General features: G+C 37.5%; 2 protein-coding genes and 1 long non-coding RNA gene across 3 annotated transcripts; 1 reads left to right on the top strand and 2 right to left on the bottom strand.

The window, feature by feature from the left end:
- The first annotated feature begins 541 nt into the window (after positions 1-541).
- Positions 542-2,724, top strand: LOC103962038 (40S ribosomal protein S6). Its single transcript, XM_009374705.3, has 6 exons — positions 542-699; positions 789-853; positions 1,292-1,349; positions 1,435-1,543; positions 1,648-1,920; positions 2,307-2,724. The coding sequence occupies exons 1-6, from the start codon at positions 694-696 to the stop codon at positions 2,543-2,545; spliced, it is 750 nt and encodes a 249-aa protein (XP_009372980.1). The 5' UTR covers positions 542-693; the 3' UTR covers positions 2,546-2,724.
- On the bottom strand, positions 2,596-4,665 carry LOC125476707. The gene is made up of 2 exons (XR_007258007.1): positions 3,989-4,665; positions 2,596-3,901 (listed from the first exon to the last, which is right to left on the bottom strand). It is a non-coding gene; the product is annotated as an uncharacterized LOC125476707 (long non-coding RNA).
- A 287-nt stretch (positions 4,666-4,952) lies between these two features.
- LOC103962029 (F-box protein At1g78280) lies at positions 4,953-13,874 on the bottom strand. Its single transcript, XM_009374699.3, has 16 exons — positions 13,463-13,874; positions 13,167-13,277; positions 13,019-13,074; positions 12,747-12,889; positions 11,567-11,764; positions 11,272-11,471; positions 10,671-10,770; positions 10,036-10,575; positions 9,524-9,646; positions 8,358-8,438; positions 7,952-8,283; positions 7,590-7,847; positions 6,553-6,637; positions 6,199-6,424; positions 5,675-5,843; positions 4,953-5,236 (listed from the first exon to the last, which is right to left on the bottom strand). Exons 1-16 carry the CDS (start codon positions 13,609-13,611, stop codon positions 5,083-5,085), a joined length of 2,925 nt encoding a protein of 974 aa, XP_009372974.2. The 5' UTR covers positions 13,612-13,874; the 3' UTR covers positions 4,953-5,082.
- Between the last annotated feature and the right edge of the window lie 1,382 nt (positions 13,875-15,256).

Raw genomic sequence — 15,256 nt, 5'->3', positions numbered from 1 at the left:
GTTGGTGAATTTATAAAAATGCATAAGCCTAACTTCTTGTGTGCTCCATCTAAAAGTTTAGGAGTCCTTCTCTAATTACAATAAGCGCATAAGCGATAAGCCTAATCCAATAGAGAGTACTAAATTTCTATTTGTAGTTTACACATGAATATTTAAACACTAATAATGTTTTTTTTGTTGACAATGAGAGATAAACCCGAAATGAAAGGAAAGACTACACAAGAATATCACAAGTCCACGAGATCCAACGATATCTGCAACTATCACTCGACAACACAAAAGAGGACTTCGCTCAAAAGACACTAATAAATAATGAAATGAACTTGTCCCCAAAAAAAAATACAGTTCTAGTAATATCCTTCTCTGGTTTTTTTTTTTTTTTGGGTAAAAATAAAAACCTTAAAAATTGTTGTGAAACAAAAAACCCTAAAATTTTAAATATCGCTTATGGGGCTTGTAATGCAAATGAGCTGAGTCCAATTTCCAGTAGCCGCTACATAAGTTTGGGCCTTCATCCCAAAAGTTGCGACAGCGTCCGCATTAAACCCCACAAACCACACAAAACTCCAGTGTATAAAATGCCCATCACTCGCCGCTCAAAACCCTAGAGCAAGCGAGAGAGCGCAATATAGTTTCCGCCGATCTTCCTTCTCTCTCAGTTGCGCGGCTGCCTCTGCAATCTGAGACCCAAACATGAAGGTTTCTCTCGCCCACCCAATTCCCATCTTTTCCTCTCTCCTTCTTCCTTCTCCGTTTTCGCTGACTCCTAATCCCTGTTTACTGTGCAGTTCAACATCGCCAACCCCACCACTGGGTGCCAGAAGAAGCTCGAAATCGACGATGACCACAAACTGTAACGCCTTTTTTCATCTGGGTTTTCTTGAAATGATGTGATTTTTTTTAATGCAATATTATCCATGATTTTAATTTTTTGTACCGCTGTTTTCGCCGATTTGAGTATGTTTTGTGTCAAGCTTGAACGCCTTGAATATTTGCTTTGCATTTCTGATATTTGTTGCATTTGTTAAATTGGATTATTGGGTTGCTTTTTGTTTAGATTTGGTCTTGAATATTTGCCTTGTATTTCAGATTTGTTGTGAAATTTATTTTTTAGTTTTGTGAACGCTAGGGTTTGAAATTTTAAACTTTGATTTGAATGCTAGCATTTTATTTCCGATTCTTTCCCAGAAACAGTTTGCTTAGATTTTGGCTTGTATATTTTAAATTAGCAGTTGTTTAGTTATTTCATTGGGCAAAGGTTTTGATTTTATTTGCTTCTGCTATTGTGTAGGCGTGCCTTTTTTGACAAGAGAATCTCCCAGGAGGTCAGCGGAGATGCTCTTGGAGAGGTATACAACTTGCACGTTTTCTGTCTTTTTCGTGTTTCTTCATTTGGGTTTCAAGTTTTTTGAATGACTATTATTTGTGAAACAGGAATTTAAGGGCTATGTTTTCAAGATCATGGGAGGCTGTGACAAGCAAGGTTTCCCCATGAAGCAGGGAGTGTTGACCCCTGGACGTGTTCGCCTCTTGCTCCACAGAGGTTGTTAGAAACTCATGCTTAATATCAGTATCTGTTCCATTCATGAATAAATTTCCCAGAAGCTTATCTTCATTTTTCCTAACCTGGTAAATTTATTTGGTCAGGAACTCCTTGCTTCCGTGGTTATGGAAGGAGAAATGGTGAGAGGAGGAGGAAGTCTGTGCGTGGGTGCATTGTCAGCCCCGACCTTTCTGTTTTGAACTTGGTCATTGTGAAGAAGGGTGACAATGACCTTCCTGGTTTGACCGACACTGAGAAGCCTAGGATGAGAGGTCCCAAGAGGGCATCTAAGATCCGCAAACTCTTTAACCTCTCAAAAGAAGATGATGTTCGCAAGTATGTCAACACATACCGTAGAACATTCACAAACAAAAAGGGTAAGCTTTCTTAGTTGTTGCCATTCTGTTTGCTCATGTTTGGGCGATTTGGCTTCTTAAACTGTACACTTTGATGCATTGTTATACTGTATCTCATGTGTTTGACAGTTTGACAAACTGCCAGTATCCTTATCTTAGGAAACTATTCTCTAAAGAATGCCTTTGAATCCTTAGCTAGAAAATTATTGTTTGCCGACTTACATATTATAAGAATCTACATATGGCATAGGTGTAGTTAATATCTTTTCCTGTCCTCTGGTGGTGCTTAAATTTTGTACCTTTAGACTGTTGGATTCATAAGCAATTTTGGTATTGTAATGTGTTACATTTGAAGTTTGTTTGGTTTGGTGGCTCTTTCAACTTGGTTATCCCATCTGGTTCCGCAGGTAAGGAGGTCAGCAAGGCCCCCAAGATCCAGAGACTGGTCACTCCATTGACCCTGCAAAGAAAGAGAGCTAGAATTGCCGACAAGAAGAAGAGGGTTGCAAAGGCCAAGTCTGAGGCTGCTGAGTACCAGAAACTCCTTGCATCAAGATTGAAGGAGCAGAGGGATCGCCGAAGTGAGAGCTTGGCCAAGAAGAGGTCCAGGCTCTCTGCTGCTTCAAAGCCATCTATTGCAGCATAATCCGTGGTGGAGTCATCTAAGTTTTGTTAAAGTTGAAAGATGGATGTTAGTGTGTTATTGTTTTCCGGTTTTTGTGCTACTTGATGACTGTTTAAAGTTTTTGCTCTGTTGCTGCTGAGATAATTGGAATTTTCACTAGGAGAACTTCCGTTTTATTAATATATTGGAGCTTTTTATAAGTCGTTAATAATTGTGGCTGCATTTTTCCCTTTTTATCTTAGGAAAATTAATGAAAAAGTTTGAAAACTTAGTTTTAATTAGAAGGGTAAAAATGTGTTGCAAGTGAATTGTGGTAGTTTTTAAAGTAAAAATGTTTTTTTCGTTAAAAGTGAAAGTACTGGTAGTGTTTTGTTAAAACTTTCTTTTATCTTGTATTATTTTTCTGTTTCAAGGTAAAGTCTAATGCTTTACACCCGAATTAATTTCTGTTAATTGATAGTTTTGTTTGCCCGTATAATCCATACTCAACTAGATTTCTAACGTGTACACAGATTCTCCTTGCCGCTTCACATTATTCTTCGTGATTGTAAATCAACTCTACATGTCGAAACATTACAGTATTTGGTTTAAATTATTGCCCAAAGAAAGGGAAAAAAATCTCAGAAGATGCTCATAACACCTTAATTTAGTCAGATATCGCTTTTGTTGATATCAATGCTGAAAATGTTGTAGAATTAGTGGGTGAATGCCCACTCAAAGAAATAAAGGCTTAGGAATATTGTTTGATACTTACAAAGTATCATTATTGTATTTGGATGGTTGTAGTTACGGGAGTTACTTTATAAATAGAACTCTCCGTGTGCTATCTAAATGTACACTGCAAAAAGAAAGCAAGGAAGAGAAATAATATCAGTATCTCTCACCTCCTTAACAATACTTTTGTGTTGGAGTTATCGTGTGATATTTTGCATCTACTTAGCTCCTGTCCTTAGCAAATGTTATTTATCTAACTTTTGTCTATTTATAACAGAAAATAGACTGATGTTGGATTGAACCGAAAGAACTGGGGAATTTTCAAAAATATAAACAAAAAAATGGAAAAGTCAGCTGAACCGGCCCGAATTGGACCGGCTCTACCCGCTCCAGGCAACCCGCACCAGCAACCCCCGCCCGCGCGCGCTTGCGCGCTCTAGCAAGCAGCACATGCCCAATTGGGTCCGGTTTCCATCCCAAGTTCGGTAAAGCCAACAGCAGCTCCTGGTGCACCCTGTAGCACACATCCGTGTTGCCCGGGTCGCGATGTACGAGAGGGCAGCCCCCTGTTGAGCTGGTAATGCATGATGAAATCGGGGAAGGAAGAAGAAAGAGGGAAAAATTTCATACCGAGATTTTCTCTCTGAATTCTCCTCACAAAGCCTGAATTTAAAGTCAGGAATTTTGTGAGAATTCAAGTAAGGTATATCTCCTACATACCAAATTCTTGTGGGAAAATAAAAAGAAAACCTTTTCCTACTAAGGCTTGCAAACCTAGTTTGTCTTGGAAGAAAATTCCTATGCAAATAGGAAGTACATCTCTTTTTGTTTTCTACTTAAATACAAGTAGATGTGAGGGTATTTGTGGATACACATATTAACCACATCTAATAAGAGGACACATGGATCATATGCTCGCTATGATGGTTTTACTCTTGACGTTGTGAGCAGACAGACCCTGAACTACTCCAGGGAACATGGCATTTGTCTGCCCTCTATGAGGGATCATGGTACCTGTTTATCTTGTGATAATTAGACCTTTGGGCCTTCAGTGTTCAAAGGTGCTTTGGGGCCCATGATATGTCTAGCCACCAGCCCATATTCAGCCTAATGGTGGCAAGAAGCTAACTCTTCAGAGTATCCTTTTGGATGTCCGACGCGCCTGCGCTCTTACACCAACAGAGACCTTTAGGACTACTAGCTAGCAAGATTGTAGAGACTAGTCTGCACCATCACTAGCAGAACGTTATAGTCTGCCTAGTATGGACGTTACGGTCTGCCTAATATGACCTACAACCTCCCCTCCTAGCTGCTTGCTAGGGTTCATGTCTACAAATAGCCAAGTTGAATAGGAAACTAATTATTCAAGGCTCTCTCTAGTTCTCTTTTTTTCTCAAATGACTTTTCTGACTTAGGAATTGAAGAACCTTTGGCGGACGCCCTCCCATTTTTCCAGGTGTTCGTCAATTACGCTAATAGTATTTTTGGTTGTAGTCTACATTTCGTGAATTCAACCATGTACGAAATTTGCATCCACATATAAGCCTATAACTAAGATTTCTCGAGCATGTTAAAGATAACACCAACTAACCTTCGGTTTAGCGGGAGTTGACTGCACTAATGCTGGTCCCAAAACTCACACAGCGAAGACGATATACTCAATACATATTTGACAAAAAAAGATTGGGAAAAACACATGTTGAACATAACAAAGTAAACATGAAACTTGGTTCGATCATATATAAAAATGGGGGTACATTGGCCTCTGCTTACATGATATCATGATTTTACGCATTATTTGGACCTTATGAAGTGATAAAACAATAAATTAGCAACAGTCAATGCTAAGTGGAAGATAAACCAGGGAAACCTTTGTAATTATTCAACTCTCCCCACACCACTTGCTCAACTTCTTCCCATGTCTTTGCCGTCTTGAGTTCGTTCCAGACGCTAAAAATAGCTCCCAACACATTCTCTTCATGCAGAATACAGTAGCACCTACACAAATGAAACCAGTTCAAAATAAATTCAACCACCGTCATTGTTTGGGCAACATTTTGCACCAAAGCAGATAAAACATAAACATCAATGCAAGCTTGACAGAACAACGACCAACTGACGATACTGATACGAAACATGAACAGAGATTGGATGTAAGAACTTAAAATATTAACATTGGATTGGCAAATTTGACTGCTAATGTTCAGAATGTAATTTTCCTTTTTAAACCAAAGGGTATATCTGTTCAGAATGTAATTTTCCTTGGCCTTACATCCAAGGCATTGCATACCCTTTGCGTAACTATTCTCATAGTTTGAATAGCACACGAATGATGTATACAGTATACCACAGAAAATGCCTAAAACATTATAAGATATATTTCCAACTAAATTGATAAAACAGCATAAGCAAGCATATACGAGGGTTATTACTTACATCGCATGGTAGGATAGCCGTCCAAACTCGTCTCCACCCTTAACAGACTTATTCTGTGATTCTCCACTCACTAAAGGAAGTTTATAGCTTTCTAAAAGCCGCTTAAGGAGACGCGTATCACCTCTAAATATATCCAAGTATATGGGTATTATATCAAAAATGGGGTCACCTGCAAAAGAAATAAAAGAATCAACTTGAAAACAGTACATACAAGCCTAAACATCATATCAGAAAGCCAATTGAAGATGTGTACTAAGTGTGTGATACTTTACAAATATATATAATTTGAAGATTATAAACAAGGATAACTATGCACATAGTAAAACTAACCAGCATCTCCGCATAGGTAAATAATAAAGTGGAAAACTAAAATAAACACATACAAATTCCAAAACTGTAACTCATAAAAAAAGATTAACCATGGAAAAGTTAATAACAGAAATCAACATATGATTGAAGTACTAATGCAATGACACAAGCATAAAACAACACATGGAAAATTAATTCAATAACTAAATACCAACCTATAGAAAGATCACTGAAATCAAGAATGTGGCTAGGACGCCATGACTCAGTCCCTGCACTGTTGCCATTTCCATTTTCTGAACCATTGGTTACCAGACCATTGTCTTTGGTGTTCTCAATCAAGCAGGAATTAGCACCACACGGTTCCATGTGAATGTTATCATCCATGATATCTGAGTGTATCCAGGAACAAAGTTTACCCACTTTGTTTAAGCCATTTTCATCCTGAAACCGTAAATGGTCAAATCAGACCAAGCATATGTATGGTCTTGAAAGATTGTGATCTACATTAATTATTATAAAATTGAAATTGATCTTCACATGTTTATTAAATGGTGAGACAGGGAAGAAACCTCAAATATGTGAAGCAACTTGGCCAAATCATCTGGTAAGTATTCATCGACTTTCTCTATTAGTGTGGCAGAAATTGGATCTCCCCTGCATATTGAAACTCAGATACTTAACAGCTGTCCCTGTAAGATAATCTCATACCATGTTTAAAACATACTGGAGCCCAGATTACACTAAATAAATACATTTGACCACCACTACATGTACTGAAGAACAATAGATTCGAAAAATATCTCTCAGTAAGTAAAACCCAGTTCTGCAACATTTCAAGACATCAAACATATACACAGGAGCACTAATGCCCAAAAATACACACAATGAAACAAAGCACAAACATGAAACAAGAATACGTGTGGCATGTGTAAGAAATATAACTCTTGATGTACGATGCATAAAAATGCAATGTGCTTTAGCACAGTACTTTCAACTACAAGTTAAAGACATGATTGAAACACCACACGCTTACTCAGGCTATTGATAATCACAACAAGAGTCAATTCCTTCACCTTGAATATCTAATAAAAATCCCAATATTTTGAGAGAATCCAGCCAGTCAACCTTTTCTGGACTATCCATCAAGGTAAACCAACTATATCTACTACAATGACGTATGACAGTCAAGACCTATCACAACTGATTAAATAAAGCTATGAAATGAGAATCTTCTAGTTAAAGTATGACATAATTGACAAGACCTAGCATCTACAACAATCTGACACCTATTAGGACACCTCTACAAAAAATAACTTTTTCTCTCTCTGTTTTTTTGGGTAAACAAGAATGGTCTAGTTCTCTGATACGCATTTTGAGTTCACCACATGATACCTTCCATGGAAGGTCAAAAGTTAATACTCGTTTTTTCGTTTACTATGTTGTACTATGTTGCAAGAGATCTTTGGTTTTATATATTAGTATAGATGCTACTGTCGGAAACAAACTCTATCATAATCACAGCATTCATGTATGGAGCAGTATATCAAAACAGGTACGTAAATAAAGTACAGAGTAGTATATTATCCAGAAGTACTAGATAATATACCATTTAACCAAGCGGCTTGAGACGTCCTTCTTCTTCCTGATTAGAGTTCTGATGAAAATATTCCATTCGGCTGGAATTTTTGATTTATCAGGAACAGCCTCCATACAATCATTAGATAAGGGCATATCTATTTCTGGTTCAATATCTGAGAAAGTTGAGACACTAAGAGGTGGCCGGGGCAAGAGATGGAGGTTACGGAGCTGCTCTCCCAGAAAGGATGCTAAGTTCAGCGCATCTTCCAATGATATGGTATCTCTTCTGCAAAGTTAGAAATAAGACAAGGCCAATTAAAGAGCTGTGCTGTGTATACTCTAAATAGAAGTTGAACTACAAGAAGGAACTTATACACTAAATTCACTTACAACTCTGCGTATATTTTTCCTTTGCATCGTTTTGTTATAAGATATGGCCATATTCTTGAGCATTCAGGTGAGCTGACAGTTTCATGTATTGGCATCCCAGCCTTTCTGTAATTAAATTGTTTTTTACTCCATACACCAAAAGGACAACCATCTGCATTGAACTTCTCAGGAATAAGATTGCATCTGGCAATCACATCAGGAACCGTGCTGCCATCCCATGGTACAATTCTGTAAACTCCATTCTCAAGATAAATGATCCCACTTTCCAAAACATCAGGCATGTGATTTTTCAGAGGGGAATTGACTTTGCATAGGAGATTGTAAAACTCTAGCTGCAATGGGGCACTAAAATGTTAGATGTATATAAAAAATGCTTGCAAGAAAATAGTTAAAAGAAAAATAGTACCTCTGTGCCCAGACCATAGACTGACGTTTCCAGCCCTTCTTCAACAAAAATTTTGACTACACAGTCGCTCAAGAGATAAACCTGTTGGAAATAATTAAGAGAAATAAGGGGAGAATCTTCATGGAATACCACTCTCAGGCTGGACACAATCATCTATTTAGCAAATCTCATCACATACATTTTTTTTTCATACCCTAGAGGGCTAGAACTATATGAAATCAAAAACTAACATGTGACTCTAATGAATCGAGAAAATTAAACATAGAAAGTTTGGTGCTCCCTTAATATGATTTCTCATCTATCATAATCTCTGATCCCTTCAGCTGCCCACCCAGGCTGGACAGAATCATCTATTTCCCTAATACTCATCACATACATTGTCATTTAATACCCCAGAACCTGAACTCAAAAACTAACTACAACTCTAATCAATCGAGAAACTTAATAATAGAAAGTTTGATCCTTCCTCAATACGATTTCTCATCTATCATAATCTATGATCTCCTCAGCTGGCCACCCTAGTGGTAACTTTCGTGAAATTATTCGTATTAATGCTTATAGGAAATATCCCCAGTCCTGTGGTTAGTTTCCCATGGCTACTCTAATATGCTCTGAGGCCTACTGCTGACTGCTTTCTTCTGTCAGGACATGACTAGCCATTGGTCGTATTATCTCATATGACAGGTACAAAATTACTGACTGCTTGAAGGGGTTAAGCGTCTTCAAACTTGAGAATGCTTGGTTTAGATCTAGTGATCCAATCCTGAACCTTCCTTTAAATTATATGCTACCTCCTCCCACAGCTTAGTTGACTAGTAGATCCAATAGTATTCATGACCTTATCATTATTCTTCATTAATGTGAATTTTTTTTTTTAGCTGTTGGAAGATGAAGTTTAAATTTAGTGTACAGATTGTGTTTGCTTAAGTCTTGTTGTCAGATCGTATGTTATTCTAACTTCATGTAATTCAATTATGGATTCCTCATCCGCGCATTGGACAAAGATTTCATTCTTTAACATTGTTTCCCTTAAAAAAATAGAGAGAGAGAGAGAGAGAGAGAGAGAGAGAGAGAGAGAGAGAGAATTAAATTATGAATCCAAGAAGACATTAGCAGACATATATATATATATGCAAAAATGTGCCACTTTGATAAATTTAACTTACAGGATTGCTACCAGTGCCAACAGGAAGCCTCTCATCTTCTGCTGGAGAAGGCAAATTATGGAATGCACAAATTTCTGCCAGGCATTCGGACCATCTCCCTGCATTTAATGCAAGACAAGCTCCCTGAAATTCACAGCAAGAAATAATCACAATTCTAATAAAAAGTAAAAGAAAAGAAATTGGAGTGCACCTTTCAAGAAATTAACTGAAACAAGAAGCTCACAAGAGACAAAATAGTGAACAGCTTTTTTTAAGCACAAAGTGGTTTACTATAGTTGAAAAAGTGCAAGTAAACATGATAGTTACCGCCCTGGAGGGGGGGGGGGGTGTGGGCGGTGGGTGGGATAGATGTCACTGGCAAAGGATCCACCACTTTAGAAATTAAAACCCATGTAGAAAATCCTGTTATCTGTCTTCTAGACTCTTAAATATAGATTACCAGCAACCACTTCACTAATTTATATAAAATTCAATTAGGAAAGCATGAAGAATAGGCTAACAAGTAGAAGTACCTTCCAGATTAAGTCTCTCATTCCTGGTTTTCCACACCAAAGCTTAAATAACCATTCTCTCATTTCTCTTTGTCCTATGCAATTGCCTGAGCTCCAAGGAGAGTTGTAGTGATCTCTCTCTTTGTCCAGATACATGGCTAAGAAATTGATGTCATACAAAAAACCCTGGTAACTCCCTTGTGGTACATTACGGTCATTAGAGGCAGCATCAGCATTCTTTTCTCCAGGTTCGAGAGTTCTCACTCTTTTCTTTTTCCTAATCGGATCAGAGATAATAGAATCATTCTCCGAATTTCCTTCTTCATGTGCAAGTAATCCAGCACGGCAAACTCCCTTATGACGATAACCAGGTGCCATATCTAAGCACACAAATTCAAAGTTTTTGGGATTTACAAAGTTCTGGGTAACGGCAATACTTGGTTCCAGATTTAGGACACAGTGCCACCATCCACTTGGAACAAAAATAGTTTCCCCTGGAACTTGGGTACACTCTATTGGCTTGTCTTCATCAGCAAGAAGTGGATAAAAATCTAGCCACCACTGGAACACATAAAAAGGAACCAATAACAGCAACTTAAAAACCACAACAGAAAACATGAAAAATCATAGAGGATTAGAACAGCTGAATAAAATACCTGCAGTGAAGATGGAGTTTCAATATTGACATCACCATCTTCTTCGTTTACATGTACGGTAACACCTAGCGGTACTCTTCCTGGAGGATACAGGGCCCACCTTCACAAAACGCAATCTTGACCTCAATAATTTAATTCCAAACAGGCAAAAAAAAAAACAAAAAATAAATAAATAAATAAAGAATAGAAGAGAAAAAAAAAAACATTATTCAGACGATTTGGGAATGATGGATGCATTAGCAAAATACATTGATGGTATTCTCAACTTTTTTCAGGTTAGCATTAGCCTCATGTTTTAGGTATACGATAATGACCTATCCTATCCATTAACTGTAAGAGGAGGAGAACTTGCGAGGAGTGGGGAGAATTAAATCAAATTCAACCTGGACAACAGGCAAGCAAAAAGGAGACTCTGTAATTGATGTAAATTTAGAAACAGCATTGGACTAGTGGAGGAGCTCGAACGACGAAGAAGTAGAACAAATCGGTAATTACACAAAATGCAAGTGTTATACTAAATCCATGTCCCCAACTAACACAAGCATAAGTAACGATATATTCTTAAATACAAGAGCTTTTGAGAAAAAAAGTTGAATTTTACCTCTTTCGGCCTACTAACAGTGTGTTCCAAGCACTGGTCAGAGCTGGATCAACATGCCAAGAGGCACCAGACCTCTGTGGCCCAATAATGAGCCACCTAAAAGGAGGTCGTTTATCTCCATCTAAAACATCAAAAAAGTCCTCTTGAAATAGACAAGGTACACTGTAATCTTTCAACAAGGCAGGTGCAACCTCTCCAAACTGCTTAAAAAAGAAGTTACATTAGATTAAAAAAAAAAAAAAAAACAAAATAATCCGAAGGTATACTCAAACATAAACACAGAACCATTGAGCACCTTGTGATCAAAAATATATAGGGGATCCTCATCATGTTGAATTTTCAAGTATGAAACATAATCCTTGAATTTCATTGAGACTTTGCGAGCACTCTTTTGAGAAATTATGAAAGCTGTATCTCCATATTTCTGCAATAACTGGTCAAATGTCCATGTATGCCTTGCAGGCCAGGCATCAGCTAACCCCATGAGCAAAACCTGGTAATATTGGCAGTGACCTATGTGAATAGCTTAAAACCAGTCTGTATGTACAGAATAAACATCATGCTAATCGTGACTACCAATTTGCAATTTAAAATTCTCTATAGTACAAGACCATCAAGCATAGGAAAAAGGTCAAATTTGGACAACCCCAGGTTTTCATCTCCGGTTTCCCTTTTATTCTCCCAGAATAAAATCAATACCATAGAGAACACAAACACAATAATGACCTGCACTCAAACTATGAAACTTTTGGCGCCATGTGTACTTGAAAAATTCTTTCAGAAAAGAAAAAAAAAAACTAAATCAGACATGCTAGAACTTGTGAATCAAATGAGAGCATGGTGGGAAACTTTGGGTTGTTGGGGGAGAGGATATTTTTAAGCTGTGAAAACAGAAGCATGGAAAAATCAGGCATAGAGGTGCTGGTGATTAAAGGTTGTAAAGAGGTTTATTGGTTCCTTTTCCATTTGATGTGGCAGGTTGTGGTACTCGATAGTGAAATCAACTGCAGTGGTTGTAAAGTGGTATTATGGTAATGAGAATGGTGGCATGGTCGGTTATAGAAAGGTGTTAGTGTTGTACAATATGGTGGTGATACTGAGGGAATGGTAATGGAAGGGTGTGGATATGGTAGAATGAGCAGTAGGGGAGTATGGTGTGGCAAAGTGTTAATGGTCGGTGATGGCAATACGAATAGGATATATATATTTTTTAATAGAAAATAAAATATTTCTCCATTTATTTGATATGGCATCCATTACAAAAACATCAGCACATGCTTGTGTATGGCGCATCCATGGGGGTCCTGTGAAAGAGCATCCTTCTTTCTCAAATCTAAAACTATGATTTAAGTTTTAAAAGAAGAATACGTCAACATATAATCAATGGGAAGAAAATATAACTATTTCTTCCAGCGTGTTATAATTCAATCTAAATTGTGAATAAAAAAATGAATCAACATCATTCATCACTGTACCGGTTTCTTCCCATCATAGTCACGAGAGAAGTCTTCCATAGCGAGGTTCTTCGTCCTTGCCACATTCCCATCGTCAAAAGAAAAACCATCCAATGTGGTATGGCACCTGTATAATCTTCTGTACAAGAACAAGGAGTTGAATCCTGCAGAAAGTAAATAGGAAATGACTAAAACCATCAGCGGGAAATGACTAAAAGACATCATCTTGGGAAGATTTTCAATAGAAGATAATAAAAGAGGACTTTGTATTCGAAAGACACGACATCCATTACCATCAAAATAAAGTGGTTTTCTGCCAGCCTCGTCGCATTCATATTGTACATTCTCTCTGCATCCAAAAACACAACAACTAGGACACAAATTCTGAAAAAAACTAATGTACAGTTAATCGAAAAGCACAGCATAAACTCCGATTCATACAAATGCAGTGCCGTCTTTTTCCACGAGCCTTTGTACTGAAGCGGACCATTTACTTTACCGAGGCATAAACTCATCCAAAGAGGCTCTTCATTGCACAGTATGTACATCACACTGCACATACCAAATCTCCCAGAAGATATAATCAATTCCAAAAAGTAATCAATACAAACCAACATACAAAAATCCAATAAAATAAACTAAAATCAAATACCAAAACGATAACTTCAATTCATAACAGAAACATTTCAAATCCAAATGCAAATCAAAGTCCCAAAATTCAAAATTCAAACGGGCACCTGCTGACGCAAGCGAGGCGAGCGACGTCGCGAGGAGGGAGGTATTCCAGGATGTCGCAGATGAGATCGTCGGGGAGGACTCGGAAGTTTCCGAGAGCGGCCGGCCGGCGATCTGTGAGCCCCAACTCGGCGGCCTGAGAATTCTCCATCGGCGATTGGAGATTGCGGAGATCAACAAAACAAAAGAAAGCAAGTGAATTGGAATTCGGAGGAAGAGAAGCTGTGGATTTGGTGAAATTGCAAGTAGGCGAGCATGCAAATGAAACAGGAGAGAGGGGGAGGAGCGGGGCTTTGGGGTTTCGCTGGGAGATTTGCAGTCGGATTTTGCCGCGTCGACGTTAGCGTGTGTTTTTTCTTGTGTAGGCGGAATTTTGACGCCATTTCGAATTTTCCTATCTTCGTTTCGTTTTTGTTTGGTCATGTTTTTGTCGGTGGACCAAAGATTCGCCCTGTACTGTATGGTGCGCGCGGGCGGAGGGCGCGAATATATGCCAGTTTATTTTCTTTCCGACTAATTTCAGGGATATTACTTTTTCGAATCATATTTGTACATCATTTAGTAAAATTATTGTATTGTACATTATTTATTTCATCAATGTTCAATAGTACGTTACGTAATTCAAATATTTAGTCTTTGTAGCATTTTTTTCTATTTGCTTGTACTTTACCAAACAGTCAAATGATAATTGCATTAATGAAATATATTTGCATATATGACGGTCAGATGATGATTGTATTAAATATAGAAGATATTTCAAATCTGAACCGAATGTGGATTCCTGAAATACAATCCCAAAATAGTCAAATAGATTTTTTTGGCCCGACTCCGAACAAAAAATTTTGGGATCCAAAAAATCAATAATACCGAAACTTATTTCGGTTTTGAGTCGGTTCGGTAAAGTGTGGTGGTTGAAATTCAGTGGTGGCAATGGCTGAAACGGAGTGGCACTGGCTGATTTGTGGCGATGGTGGTGAGAAAGGGGATGGAGGAGGAACTTTGGCGATGGTGATAGTCATCATGGTGGAGAGAGAGAGAGTGTTGTGAAATTGTGGAGTTGTCGATCTGCAACTGAAGTGCAGTGAAGTGAAGCCGAGGAGAGAGAGTGAAAAAGGATGGCGACTAGGGTTTTGAGGGGATGTTAAGTTGAATAATTCATATTTACTACGGGACGTGTTATTGACATTTCAAAAATTTCATTCTACACGTCTCACAAGTGTATTTTTCTTTCCAAATATAAAAAGTTTGGAGTGTAGAATGAGATTTTTGAAGTATCAATAACAATTCCCTTTACTACATAACATATATTTATCTTTATCTTTGTTACATTACAACATCAAAAGTTGATAGTTGGTATAGTGAGTCTCCTTACCGTCAAATTTGCTATAGGGGATTTTTTTTTTTTTTTTTTTTTTGAAATATCATGTATAAACTTATACACAGTTTTTTTTTTTTTTTGAAATGTCATGTTAACTAAAATTTTAAATGGTTTGTCATATTAACTTTTAAAAATCATTAATTTGTCATCACACTCTAACACTACTAAATTTTCATCCAAAATAAATCACATGTCTTGCACATGACTCGTCTACATGATTAGTACTTTTGACCTTCTTTCTACAAGTTGTTCATTGCAGTTTAGTACAAACCCTTTAATTTCGACTAATTAAAAAGGATAAATTATACTTTATCACTTCAGGTTTAGAATCGATTTTAATTCCTTACAACATCTTTAAAATATTTCACTTTCATACCTCAAGTACTATTTTGTTTCAATATAATACATTCGTTACATT

This window comes from the organism of the source record quoted next, unplaced genomic scaffold (genome assembly GCF_019419815.1).
Source record: "Pyrus x bretschneideri cultivar Hongxiangsu unplaced genomic scaffold, Pyrus_bretschneideri_v1 Contig2, whole genome shotgun sequence".
Lineage (NCBI taxonomy): Eukaryota > Viridiplantae > Streptophyta > Magnoliopsida > Rosales > Rosaceae > Pyrus > Pyrus x bretschneideri.
This window is presented reverse-complemented; position numbering and strand designations above follow the sequence as displayed.